The sequence below is a fragment of the Pinus tabuliformis genome, chromosome 7 (assembly GCF_031772625.1).
Source record: "Pinus tabuliformis cultivar Carrire ecotype Pingquan chromosome 7, CPIR1, whole genome shotgun sequence".
In the NCBI taxonomy this organism is placed as follows: Eukaryota; Viridiplantae; Streptophyta; class Pinopsida; order Pinales; family Pinaceae; genus Pinus; species Pinus tabuliformis.
Window position 1 is genome coordinate 437,538,166 of NC_142293.1, and position 13,507 is coordinate 437,551,672.

At 33.7% G+C, this 13,507-nt stretch overlaps 1 protein-coding gene across 1 annotated transcript; it reads right to left on the reverse strand.

The window, feature by feature from the left end:
• Positions 1-612: 612 nt before the first annotated feature.
• LOC149247847 (uncharacterized) lies at positions 613-1,467 on the reverse strand. Its single transcript, XM_089445981.1, has one exon. The coding sequence runs from the start codon at positions 1,465-1,467 to the stop codon at positions 613-615; it is 855 nt and encodes a 284-aa protein (XP_089302107.1).
• Between the last annotated feature and the right edge of the window lie 12,040 nt (positions 1,468-13,507).

Consider the following 13,507-nt stretch of genomic DNA (forward strand, 5'->3'; position numbering starts at 1 on the left):
AAATATTTTCACATCATAATTTTGACAAACAACATTTTTATTTAGTAAGTTCCCTAAACTGTGTCATAAACACTTTCTTGAAATAGCACAAAGCATCCCCTAAACCTGAACAAAGTCAATTAAGCTAGCTATTTTACCTTCTTCATTTCTATAAAATTTTCAAAATATTTCAAATAGACTACAGTAAAATTACCCTCACATATTTCTCCAAAATATTTCAACTCTAAAATCAAAGTACCCTCACATATTTTCTTGTCCCTTTACATTATGATGACATTTTATTCACTCAACCTGAAACATAGATAAACAAATTTCAATTCCAAAACTAAATATTCCAAATATCAAAGATGTAGGGCAGAAAATACAAAATGGCCCACATGAAGCCTTAAGTGAGCTTCAATCTACAGAATTCCTATTGGAACCGTTTGCATTCTGTATATTGATTGGACCAGCTATAGAATGTCAAGACACACAGCCCTTTTGAAAAATCCACACTCCAGTACATGTAAAGTCAAATGAATGCAAGATACATCGAATAGTGAGCAAAGAATAGACAAAACACACAAAGCTACATAATTTCTTCAGTTATTACTTCTCAACTTTGATGCATTTTTATCCCCACTTCCCTTCTACTTGGTCGCAATCTCTAAATGAATAAGTCAAAACAATACTTCCATCCATTCTTTTCAGCACATATCTCTCCACTACAACATAACACACAAACTTTGTTGCAATCCCTGTGATACTGAATGATTTTTTTACCCTCACATCTCTGTCTTTTACTTCTGATAGTTCCCTACCTTGATCTGCCCTCATTTTTGCAATAATGGGCCAGCTTAGTCTCACCCCTTTCAGTTTTTCCTTTTCCTGCAGTGGTCCTTTAATCCAAACACTCCCATCATCATCCCTACTTTCTTGGACTGCCTGTGTTCCAAATAGCAATGCTTCTTCTACCCTTACTGTACTCTGCACAACTATATCTTCCCCTCCAGCACCAACTTCAGTACTGTAAATCTCCTCCCAAAACTTCTCTAGCTCCATCTTGTACAAGGGAGTCTCCATCAGCTGAATTTTGGGATCCCCAAATCTGTTTCCCAGCTCTTTGATGAAGATAAAGGGGCAATACCATTCGCCAACTGTAACAATGGGTGATCTTTTCTCTGAGATTGAAAAATTGAAAGGGGGCAATTGAGCCCTCAAGGAAGCATTCTGGCCTCCAATATGTGCAAGTTTGCCATGTTGACCACGCAAAGCTTTGGGCACAGCTGACCAACCCTTCATGCGGAGAAGATGTGGAGGGAAACCATCAGAAGCTACGCAATTTGAAGTGAACCCGCTTCTCTTTCGGCTTATCTGGATCTGTTGATATCGATTGTTGGGTTCCGGAGGTCTGGGACGAATGCCTTTGACACATCTACAGCAACAGAAATTAATCATGTCTTCCTCTGTGGAGCAAGTTTCCACCATGCTGCGCTCACACATAAAAATGCTAATTAGTCATCCTTGTTTAAAAAAAAAATATATCATAATTAATTACCAAACTACCTAAAGAAAACTACAGATTCATATGGCATTCTGTGTACTTAAACTTGTTAAAAGATTTACAAAGTAGCAGAGATAGAAATGAAACCAATTGAAAACATGCTTTCACGTTAATTCTTTTTGTTTTAAATATATTTAGCAATTTATTAAAATATTTAATTAATCAATCAGGTTTAAAAATATATTTTTCAAATTAACTTTGAACAACCAACTCTAACCAGACACATATATATATATATATATTTTTGTGACTAGGCTGAGGTTAAGTAGTTTATTAGAAGGAAGAAACTGATCCATTCACAATAAGCTGTTTATCATCAAGAGTGTTTTTTTTGACTAGGCTGAGGTTAAGTAGTTTATTAGAAGGAAGAAACTGATCCATTCATAATAAGCTGTTTATCATCAAGAGTGTGTGTTCCAGTCTAGATGTATTTTGCGAAGTTTAATTTTCCCATATGACTTCCATCCTCAACTCTTCCCCAATATAAATTTCATCCTCAACTCTTCCCCATAAAACTTAAACGAAGTTTAATTTTCCCATATGACTTCCATCCTCAACTCTTCCTCGATATAAATTTCATCCTCAACTCTTCCCTAAAAAACTTAAACCTGTAATTTGATAGTAAACCCTAAACAAACCAACTAACCTGCACCTAAACTGGAGATATTATTCTTTAACAACGGCAGATTTCAAATGATTTCTCTGTTTGTGAGAAAAACGGAGTTGAACACCATGATTTCATAAAACTTCATTCAAATACCATCACCCTTTGTGCCTGCCTTCAGCTCGGACAGCATAGTAGCAATTGGACGAGAGGGGTTGACCCAGAACAGGAATAAAGTATGCTTTTTCACATTCGACATAGACACCCGTTCCGTAGTTGTGAGTGTAAAATATTTTCCAGCATTTGTCTTGGGAAAACGGCATTTCTCGCAGGCAGTTACAGCATCCCCAACAACAGGCACCCTGTTCCTCCCCCTCGCCTCCATCTTCGTCTTGTTGTAAGACAAGGTAAGCAGAGTAAGGGCCTTCCGGTGGTGGGAATAGAACCCCGGTCTCCTGGTTATTCTCGTTCCTTGCAGCAGCTGCTTGCTTGTAGGCCGCCATTGATATTGTGGTATACATCTCTATCTATATATACACAATGTAAGAAGAATAATGAAGACGACGATGCAGAGAATTTGAGATTCAGGAGAAGGCCGTAAACATATTCGTACCAAACTATCCATATCCATGAGCCCTTTTATAGGAAAATATTCCCAGAATTTCTGAACTAATAAGGAGGGCATTTTTTCAGGCATTGAATTGTTCATGTTTGAAGTCAATGAACAAATAGCGTTGCAAGTAAGTGTTTAATATATGGGCAGATTACAGAAGAAGCGCAGGTTCGATGGATAACGTATATGGCAGACATTTGACCCAACTCGAGATTATCTGAAGAGATGGTCAGAAGACATTTTAAAAGAGAAAATGGATCGTGTGATGTTTATCATGCACTAATTAACATATAACGCTGACGTGTCCGCATTTTGAGTTGATATTGTAATACGTTGATGTCTGGATTGAATCATAGATGGATAGCCAGCTAATTAGGCCTTCCAGGTTCTTTTCTCGTGTGAACAGATGTAGATCAGCGAATCTCTATACCTGAACTCTCGTTGGTCAAATTGCAAATTAAATCTATTTTAATAGATAAACGGTTTCTCACACTCAATTTTAATTTTTTTAATAAAAAGACTTGATTGCTACGAAAGCAAGCCGTAAACTTTTATTTTACTTAGAAATGTTTTATAATCACAAAAAATTGTTATAATCATAAGCCTAAGATTTTAATTATCCAATTCAAATGCGATGTTGAATTTATTTATCAAATAACTAAAAATTATACTCTTATCTCAAATTTCAATAATAATAAAACAAGTCAAATCTCAAAACAATTAGAAAATATCATTACAAAATTAGGAATGAGAAGAATCACTTCAAATATTTAATTTTCTTTCGCATATTTGGGTATTTTAAATTTGGCTAAAACAGTTTAACTAATAAATGTTTTAATTTTTTTGATATCGATTTTTTAGTTGATTTCTATAAAATTTTGCAAGAGCGTTCTTAAAATTGTAAATTTTAAGTTTTAATTATCTAATTTATAGAATCCAAACTTAAAGAAGCTTCGTCTCAAAATAATTAATTCTAACTCTAAACTATTTGAACTAACCACGGAAACTTTTATTTAAAATTTTTATATCTATCTAACATAAATAATAAAAAATATTATTTATATTTTTTTTTCATTTATTTAAATTTTCACTAAAAATTTTTAGAATTAATTTTTTTTTAATAATAAAAAATATAATTAAAAAAAAAATCCATATTTTATTTGTTTTCCTTTCTTAAAATTCTCACTAAAAAATTTGGAATTAAAAATCCTTTTCGTAATAGAAAATATAATTTTGAACTACCATTTTTATTAAAAAAATATAAATAAAAAAAATAAATTTATATAATTATCTATTTACTTGCTAAAATGAGAAATTATAATCAATTTACTTAAAATTAAAAGTTTCCTAACCATAAAATTACTATTTTATATAATTTTTTTATTAAATTTATTAAAAATAAGGAAAAAATTAAATTTATCTTTGTACTATTATACTTGTTAATATGAAAAACTTATATTTTTAAAATTGAAAAATAATCTAACAGTATTAAAATTAAATATGTTTATGGTAAAATTTGAAGGTAATCAATGAATGTCTCAATTTCAAATAATAATAAAAAAAATCGGGACCGCCATATCTTAATTAACGAAAATTATATATTACACACATTTGAATGTGACCAAGTGTTGAGGTTGACTTTTCAACAAAAATAAATGGTGCATCTTGTCATTTCTTTTTACATAATTTAGAATGGTAGGTTAATAATTTTTTTTACATAATTCTAGCTTAATATTTAGAGATGAAATTTTAGTTAATTTTAACTAAATTATGGCAGAGGTTTTTAAAAATTTGAGTTTAAGTTGAGCGTTTTAATAATTTTTCGAAGTGTCAAATTTATTTATGGATTCAAAATAATATTTTGAAAAACAAAAAATTACAATCTTACTTGAAAAAAAATATTTTTTTCATCTATAAATTAGACTATGCCTAATTTATATAATTTTTTTATAATTATGTTCTTAATAAATATTAATTCATAAATATAAATATTAAATCTCAATTTATTAATAGAATTATTAAATATTTTAATGTTATAAAAGTATAGAATTTTTAGTCTTTGGAGTATAGAAATCTAATTGCTTGGATTTTAGTTTCTAACAAAAAAATGGTTTAATGTTTAAAAAATAAAATGGATTTTCTTAATAAATTTATTTTTTTGAAATTTAAAAATATTTTTCAGAATTTTCAAAAATAAAAAATAAAAAAATATTTTGATTAGCTACAAATGTTGATTTGACTAATTAAATGTGGTGGTTAGATGTAACATTTGTTTAAAAAAATTAACCATAAAATAAAATAAAATAAAACATAATCTCTCCATTGATTCATGACACATGGTGTACCCGTCAGATCATCAATTTGGGCATGATCTTTTAATTCTCTTCTAAAATTTAGCAATCACTAAATGGTTGAATGCTATTATTGGATGAGTCTTCCAACCTATTGGCTATTGTCCAAATGTAGGTTACCAATGCCAACTCTATAAGGAATGTACTAGCGACTAATGGGTGGGCATCGATATCAAAAATAATTTGTAACTCTATGTAACATTGATGGACTATACTCTATACGCCCTGCCTCCATTTTACCATTTTAATATCTATCACAATCAGATCTAGACCCCATTTCTTTGTTGTCTCTACATTATAATGTTGTTTTTTTTATGGCCACTCATAATGATGTCTGAACTCTAATGCTTTTGTGTTTTTAGATTACAATAATGCTCTATATGTTTTTCCTGCAAGGCTCTTCAGTGTCTCTAAATCGTAATGGTGCTCTTTATGATCATGTGCACTTAGGATTAGGGTTGCTTGCTTTGTGGGTTGAGAGGAGTGGAGAATTCATATTTCATTTGTTATTTTGAGATATGTTAATGAGATTTTCATTGTGTGTGTCGGTGTTTGTATTCTGAAAATGTAGGTGGATCTAGTGGGTGTTACTATGATGCTGGAGACGATGTCAAATTTGGTCTTCCAATGGTTTTTACATTCACAAGATTTTCATGGAGTGTGATTGAGTATGGGAAATGGGTTGATGTGGCAGGTCAGCTAGGATATAAATTGTTGGGAAATCAAGTGGGGAATAGATTACTTTATGAAAGTTAATTCTAAGTATGAAGTCCACTGATGTGGGGTATAAACTAATGAATACTAAAAATGTTTCAAAATCAATGATGTCTCCTAGTTCGGTTCTATGTATTGTATGAAATTCTCTCTTCGCAATTGTCATGTTGCAATAAGTTCTTTACATGCACTAATCTGCTAACTCCCATAATTTAAGTCCTACTACAGTTAGTCCTTTACATACAAAAAATATATTGAACTCTAAATTGTCTTGTTCCATCCATAGTTGTTTGCATTTGCTAATAAATATAGAGGCAAATATGACAAGAGCATCAACATTGTTGGGAAGTAGTACTCGTCAGTGAGTGGCTATGGGGTGATTGGAACTTCAAATAATATGCTCTAGACTATACATTTGTTTTGTTTTTTTAGCTCAAGTGTATTTGTGCTTGCAGCTAGTTTTACTAAAATTACGTGTGGCTTTTGTGGGATTAGTTGTTATGGACTGCCTCCTGGATGTATCAAGCCATGGGAATGAGTATTGTTGGAATGTGTAACTAGATAGGAAAGATAAGCATGAATTTCTCTATTATTCATAAATATGTTACATATTAATACATTATGTGAGTGTTGGATTCATCTTCCAAGGTCTCTTGGACTCCCTATGATGGTTCACCTTCCACACTATAACCCTTAGCGGATTATGTGTCCAACATCCCCCCCGCCCCCACCACCCCCCGCCCCCTTAATCTGAAGGGGTGTATATGAGTCCAAGAAGGGAGATAAATGCAAAAATAAAATAATGCATGGTAACAATTGGCTAAATATTCTCTTTAAAATGATGATTTTTAAGGAAGACCAAAAACCCAAAAGGTGGGAGAACTCGAGGCCTCAACTGGTGGTGGTTTAAGGATGACGGCTAACATTGGAATTCTTATTGTAGCTCTTGGAACAATTGCAAATATAGCTAGAAGTTGAAGTCTTCTGCTAGATGAAGTGCTCCCAATATTAATTTGAAGATGACCGTAAACTGAATCACACTCATAACTTTGACTTTGAATGAAACATTGATTATGGTTTAGGCTTGAGGCTCTTTGGCTTTCACTATTACTCATTTTATGGCTTAGGCTCTTCAAAACTTGTAGTTGATCATCAATTCCCCCTTATCAAATACAATGTGAGAAGATGATACCACTGTTACTCAGGCTCACTTTTACATGCTTGATCGATAGGGCTTCAAAAAACAAGAAGCTTCAATGTCAATGCCCTCTTATCCCATAGAAAAATGAGAGGATAAATATGTTTATAAAATGTTCACATGGATGAAGATCGAAAAATAATGATCCTACATGCATGGAGCTCAAGAAGGGTGTCGGTTTCTACCGAAAATGCACCCATTTACAATGAAATTTCACCAGGAAACTTACAAAAAACACCATTTGCAAGTTACCATTGTTTTTAATTTGAATGCCCAAGAAACTCATTGATTCTAAAACTAAAGGAAGAATGACCAAAGCCAAAAAACAAAAAAATAGCCTGTGCACGACTCTAAAAAAACCTACATTGAAGTACTTGTATTGTCTTGTCTATTATATTTGTCAACAAATGGAACAATTGAACAACAGTTTCTTTGAATAATGCATCTTGTCCACTATTGATTGTCATGGAACTAAACAAATCTCTAGCATATGTTAATACCAATGAATAATGAAATGCCAAAAATAACTCCATCATAGCACAATTATACAAAGCTCCATAACAATTCCATGATTAGAGGCTAATTGTATGCCACATAGGGGCCACTAACTGCATAATAAAGGGATGAAAAACAAGACTACAGTGTACAAAACCTTTTTTGAAAGGCACTTTTATTTTAGTTGTTTGCATGTTCATCCATATTTTTCCATAGAAACCTTGATGTGTCCAATAAGTACTATCTCAAATACATTGTTGATAATGTGCAGCCTTTAGGGGGCATTGTCTGGGTGATTACAGAGTTCATTTGGGACATGAAATAAGCAAGCTCGCAATTCCTAGAAGCTAAGGTATTGTCACTGTAGTTTGGTGCTTCAACTTCCCTATGAATTCTAGAAACTTTTAAAGGGGAGCATCCCTAAGCTTTAAATCTTGCAATTGTGGAGGAGCCTACCAAATGTTTTTCATGAAATAATTAATTTAGTCATTCTTATTTATTCTGATCTTTGCAATTGTACAATACTTTGGTGACAATGCCTTGGTACTAGAGAGGTCATTTTGGTTTATAACTACTCATTCAACATCTTATCGAGAATACTAGATTATATCCACAACATAATGCCCTATTTTCAAAAAAAATGTTTAGCTTAAGTTTGTTCTTTATTTTTCAACTACTAATTTAACCTCTTATTATGAACAAGAAATTATCTCCACATCATGTACTATTTTCAAAAAATTCCTAAAGCTTATATTTTATTTATGGTTTTCCTCTTTTCTCTTGCTCACATAGGAGTGAAAGAGCCCTCCCTTTGTCTCCAAATGGACTGTTCACTACTTGAAAATAGCCCTAAGATTTCAATTCAAGAGCTCATGTTCATATTGGTCTTGTCTCTATTGGCAGAATGATAATAATGATTCAAGCTTGGGCTTAGCAATAGCTTCAAGGGGTGCACCTTTCATATTATATCCAAATCCTTCCACCATGTCATAATCATTCAATATTTCTTTGGAAGGGGGAGGCCAATTGAAGAACTGAAGCATCCGAGCCAAACAAAGTAATACCACACTAATTCCAAGGGAAACCCTAGGAAGCCCTCCTTCATGTTCATTAACAATATAACAGAGGACTTAAAACAAGAAATTACAGGGCTTCAAACTCCAATTTTATAATTTGGTTGCAAAATTAGAACAAAATAACCGACAAAATAGATTTTTTCCACCCGTGAAGTGATTTGTTATAAAATTACCATTAAGCATAAAATTCACACAATTCAGACCTTTTGCCACCTTGTTTCTAGGAACTTGTTCACTATACACCTTTTTGAGTGTACAAGAGAGGAGATAACCACTGTCATATGATTAGAAAAGGGAATAAAAATTATACGAAATCGTCCTAGTATGAATGAGAAAAAATAGATTTATGTTAACTCTTAGTTGAGAGTATGGCCAGATGAAATATTTTATGATAAAACTCTCTGCCGAGAGTTTTTCCAAGGAAAATTAGTTGTAGTTAGCACAAACTAGAGTTGAAAAATAATCTCATACTAGAGTTTCAAATTTTTCTACCAAGAAATTTGTTCATGTCTCATCTGAGAGTTTTTCTAAGCCGACATTTTTTTTATCAACGAAAATTAGGAAACATTATGTAATTTTCTGAAAATGAGAACTCCAAAGAAGACAAATCCTTGCAAAGTTTAAGGGTTAGATGGTGATCTTGGTACCAATATATTCATCTCTCAATCTAGTTTCTAATGATATAAAATTTCTTCATTTTCATGAAGAATTGATATTTATTACTAATTTTATACTATATTGTTTCACTGCAAATTTTTACAATTCTAAAAATTGCATAAAATAAAAATTCAATAAATTCAAAATCGAAACACCAAATCATTTGAAAAATTACTTATAGCTTCCTATCCTTGTCCTCTTCAAAAGGATATTTTCAACTAACTTACTGATGATCACATTAAACAGAAAATTGATGGATCACCAAATGTGTTGAAAAACACCATTTTTTGTTTTATCGTATTTCATTAAATGTTAAAAAATAGTGATTGAATCTGAAAATTCCCCAAAAATAATCCATGCACTAATACAATGTGTGTAGATTGTGATGATATAATTTTTTTCCCAAAAATAAATCACCATCTCTAAAAACCATGGTGGTTCATTAAGTCACTCATTATACTTGCCTGAAATTTTGAAGTATATGAAATCTTGGCCATGTATTGTGGGTGCCTTAATAGCTTGGCCATTTTCCACTCACTATTTATAGAGGAACTATTTATTCTTGTAGCAACCATCCTATTAAAAGACAAAAAGACTATTAGCATTTTCATTTGTGTGTTGTAGAAATCAAATGAAAGAACTACATTCAATACAAATGCTAGCTACAAAATTGGTGTTATGTACAATTGAGGCAGACACCTATTATACCATGAAAAAAATAGACACCATGTCAAGAACAATAGGTGAAAATGAAGAAATATATATATTGAGTATGATAATTAACACCCATAATTGTATTTACAAGAACCAAAATCGTCAACAAAATTTATGGCAATTCGATTTTTAGTAAGCTTCCAATTAAGAAGGTATGATAAACCAACACTAACAAGGAAGGGAACCCATAAAACACATGGCACTTCTATACAATGTTTGAAATTTTGAGTATGGATGTTATGGCATTAACCATAGAACTTGCATCTCAAAGCCAAATGGTGCATGAGCATTGTTGTACTAGAGTAAGGGATGTTGTTAGAGGATAACATCACATTGATGCAGGAGCATGCGACTCGGAGGGAAAAATCTTCAAACTTATTCCAAAAAGATCTACAGGCAAAGGAGTGGGATCCTTTAGCCATCAATTTCCATGCTTTTCTAGTTTAGGATAGGGATAGAATTGAAGAATAAGATAATGTTGTAATAATTGTTGCATGGATAAGTTGTAGTGGAGGTTCTCGAGGGGGATGTCTCACAGAACTGTTAATCATAATAAATAAGTTTATGTTTTAGAAACTGGTTGCTAAAATGAACCAGTAGATATGTAATTGGCATGCTATTATAAAGGGATAAGGGCTGAGTGGGCTTTACTCTTATTATTTTATAAAGGAAATAACAGGTCATCTCTGGAGTGGTTGATCCCAGAGACATTGTCATCTTCGAAACTCTCTCTGTGCATCTGAACTTACAGTTCGCTGTTAACTGGTATTTGTATGTGTATTTGGTTGCGGTTCTTCTCTTCTAAACCTTGTTAATGGTGATTCAGCCTTTTTTTTCCTATTAATACTTGCTTAAGCTTGTTGGCATGTTTTTCCCATATATTGGCACGCCTTGTTTCCATTATAAGCATTGTTGAGCTTCCAAGCGGAAACTCTGTTTTACACAGGAAAACCGTGAAAAGACTTAGCTTGAATGAAGTTTTGGACTTGAGATCTTATTAAATCTAGCTCATAACCGTATCGGGTCCGAACCATTATCACATCGTAGAACCACAGTGGAGCAGGAAGGACCTTCGGAACCGTTGAAGTCTGAAACTCCAATAGCTCGGACCCCAAATACTATAGAGAAGGGTGTATAGGTTGTCGAGTCCGCGAGGCTTATCGCATAGCAAGATCGGAGTGGAAGGAACCTAGCATTGGTGTATTGAAATTTTTGATAGCGATTGCCGAGAGCTCATGTGTTATCGCATTGGGGAAGGCTATCAAAAGGTCGATAGTTAAAGTGTCGATAGTGTTAATGCGTATAGCGCATTCCTTTGAAAATCTGCGCCGATAGTGTATGTTTGGGTGTTAATATTTCCCTTTGTAAATCCACCGATAGCGTAATTCTTGGAATTAGCACTACGACCGTTTATAACTACCGATAGTGTATTTTGTTATTCCTATGGGATTATGGTTCCGATAGTGAAAAAGAAGATTTGTTGTGAAATTTTTTTCCGCTAACAAGGGTCAGGTTGATTTAGAAGAAAAACATGATGATTTTAGGAAAAAGAGGAAACTTATGAAGTAGTCAGTCTAACAATAGATGACAGATACACCAATTGAAGCAGAAGGAGTAATTCAACCAGCGTTAGAAGAAATTATATCAGGTTTTGGTTGTTTTTCCATATCGCCTGCACCCAGGCCACCATTAGTGGTATCAGATCCACCTGTTGACACTGAATTGAATCTCAGAAGCAGGAGACAAAAAGTTAATATGACTTTCAGAGTTGGAAGAGGTCGAGGACATGGTGGAAGAGGACGACCAGTTGAAAATGTTGAAGTGATGGAAGCTATGCAACAGATGCAAGCTAGATAGGATGCATTAACAACAGGGAGAAATATAGATGATGGGGATGTTAGTGAGCCTGAGGTTGAAGCTGTAGAGGAGGAAGCTGTAACAGTTACTCCTGAGATGAGATTCTTCCCGTCAGTGTTGAGATCCACAGCTAGGCCAAAGACTGAGGTTTTAATATATGAAGGAGGACTAAATCCAGAAGAATTGATAGACTGGATTAATGGCATGGAGAAATTATTTGACTATGAAGAAACAGAAGATGAGAAGAAAGTAAAATTTGTTGTCACCAAGCTAAAAGGCCATGTAGCACTTTGGTGGGATGGAGTGTAGGCGTAAAGAAAGATACTTGGCAAGCAACCTATCAATAATTGGAGCAGAATGGTAGCAAAGCTAAGAGGTAAGTTTTTACCAAGTAATTACCAGCAAACCTTGTTCAGACAGATGCAGAATATTAGACAGAGGTCTATGACAGTGAACGAATACACAGAGGAATTCTATAAGGTAAGCATAAGAGCTGGAAAAACTCAAGATACAGATGAGAAGGTGGCTAGATATGTGAATGGTCTTAGGATGGACATTCAAGATGAGATAAGTATATTGTCTCCTAAAATAGTAGAAGAAGCTTATCAGATGGCACCGAGAGCTGAATAAAAACTCATGAGAAAGTAGTCTGCTAGAGGGAGAGGTACTTTCCGAGGAAGGGGAAGTCAAGGTGGTAGAGGAAGATCTACAGCACCTAAAGATGGAGCTAGCAGCAGCTCAACCCAGCATGCACCCACAGGAGGTGATGCAAGAGGCAGAGGGAGTTTTTCTAGAGGAAGAGGAGGCAGAGGAAGAGGAAGAGAAGTAAGATGTTACAGATGTAACAAACTGGGACATAGAGCTTTTGAGTGCCCAGAGAAAGCAGAAACAAGTCAGAGAAATGCCATTGTTGCTCAAGCTGAGGGAGAAGCAATAGCAACAGCAGTGACAGAAGAAGAAAATATACCAGAGAGAGGAGAATCTTTGGTAGTTAATAAAGTTTTGCTCAAGCCAGCAAAGGAGATAGTTGAACCATCACAAAGAAAGACTTTGTTCAGAACAGTGTGTAAGGTTCAAGGGAAATGTTTTCAAATGATTATTGATAGTGACAGAACTAATAATTTAGTCTCCACATAAGTGGCGTAGAAATTGAAGCTGAAGACAATGAAACATCCAACACCTTACAAGGTGTCATGGCTACAAAAGGAACATCAACTATTAGTGAATGAACAGTGTGAAGTGGAGTTTTAGTTGGGTAAGTATAAAGATAAAATTGTATGTGATGTGATGCCAATGGATGTGTGTCACATATTGCTTGGAAGACCTTGGCAATATGATAGAGGAGCTATGCATGATGAGAAAAGAAATACCTACAAGTTTAGAAAGGATGGTGTCAATCATACGTTGCTACGTCTGCAAGAAGAAGATACATCAAGAAAGAATACTGATCCAAAAACTTTGTTACTAGGAGGAAAGGAATACTTGAAGCAGATTGAAGAGAATGAGGTAAATTTTGCTGTAATTTGCAAGCCCAAGGTAATAAATAATTCCACTAAAGTTTTTGATTTACCCATTGAAATTCAAGAATTGTTGGAGAACTATTGTGATATTATTGTTGATGATTTTCCTAATGAGGTACCACCCATTAGAAGAATTAGCCATCATATAGATTTGATTCATGGAGC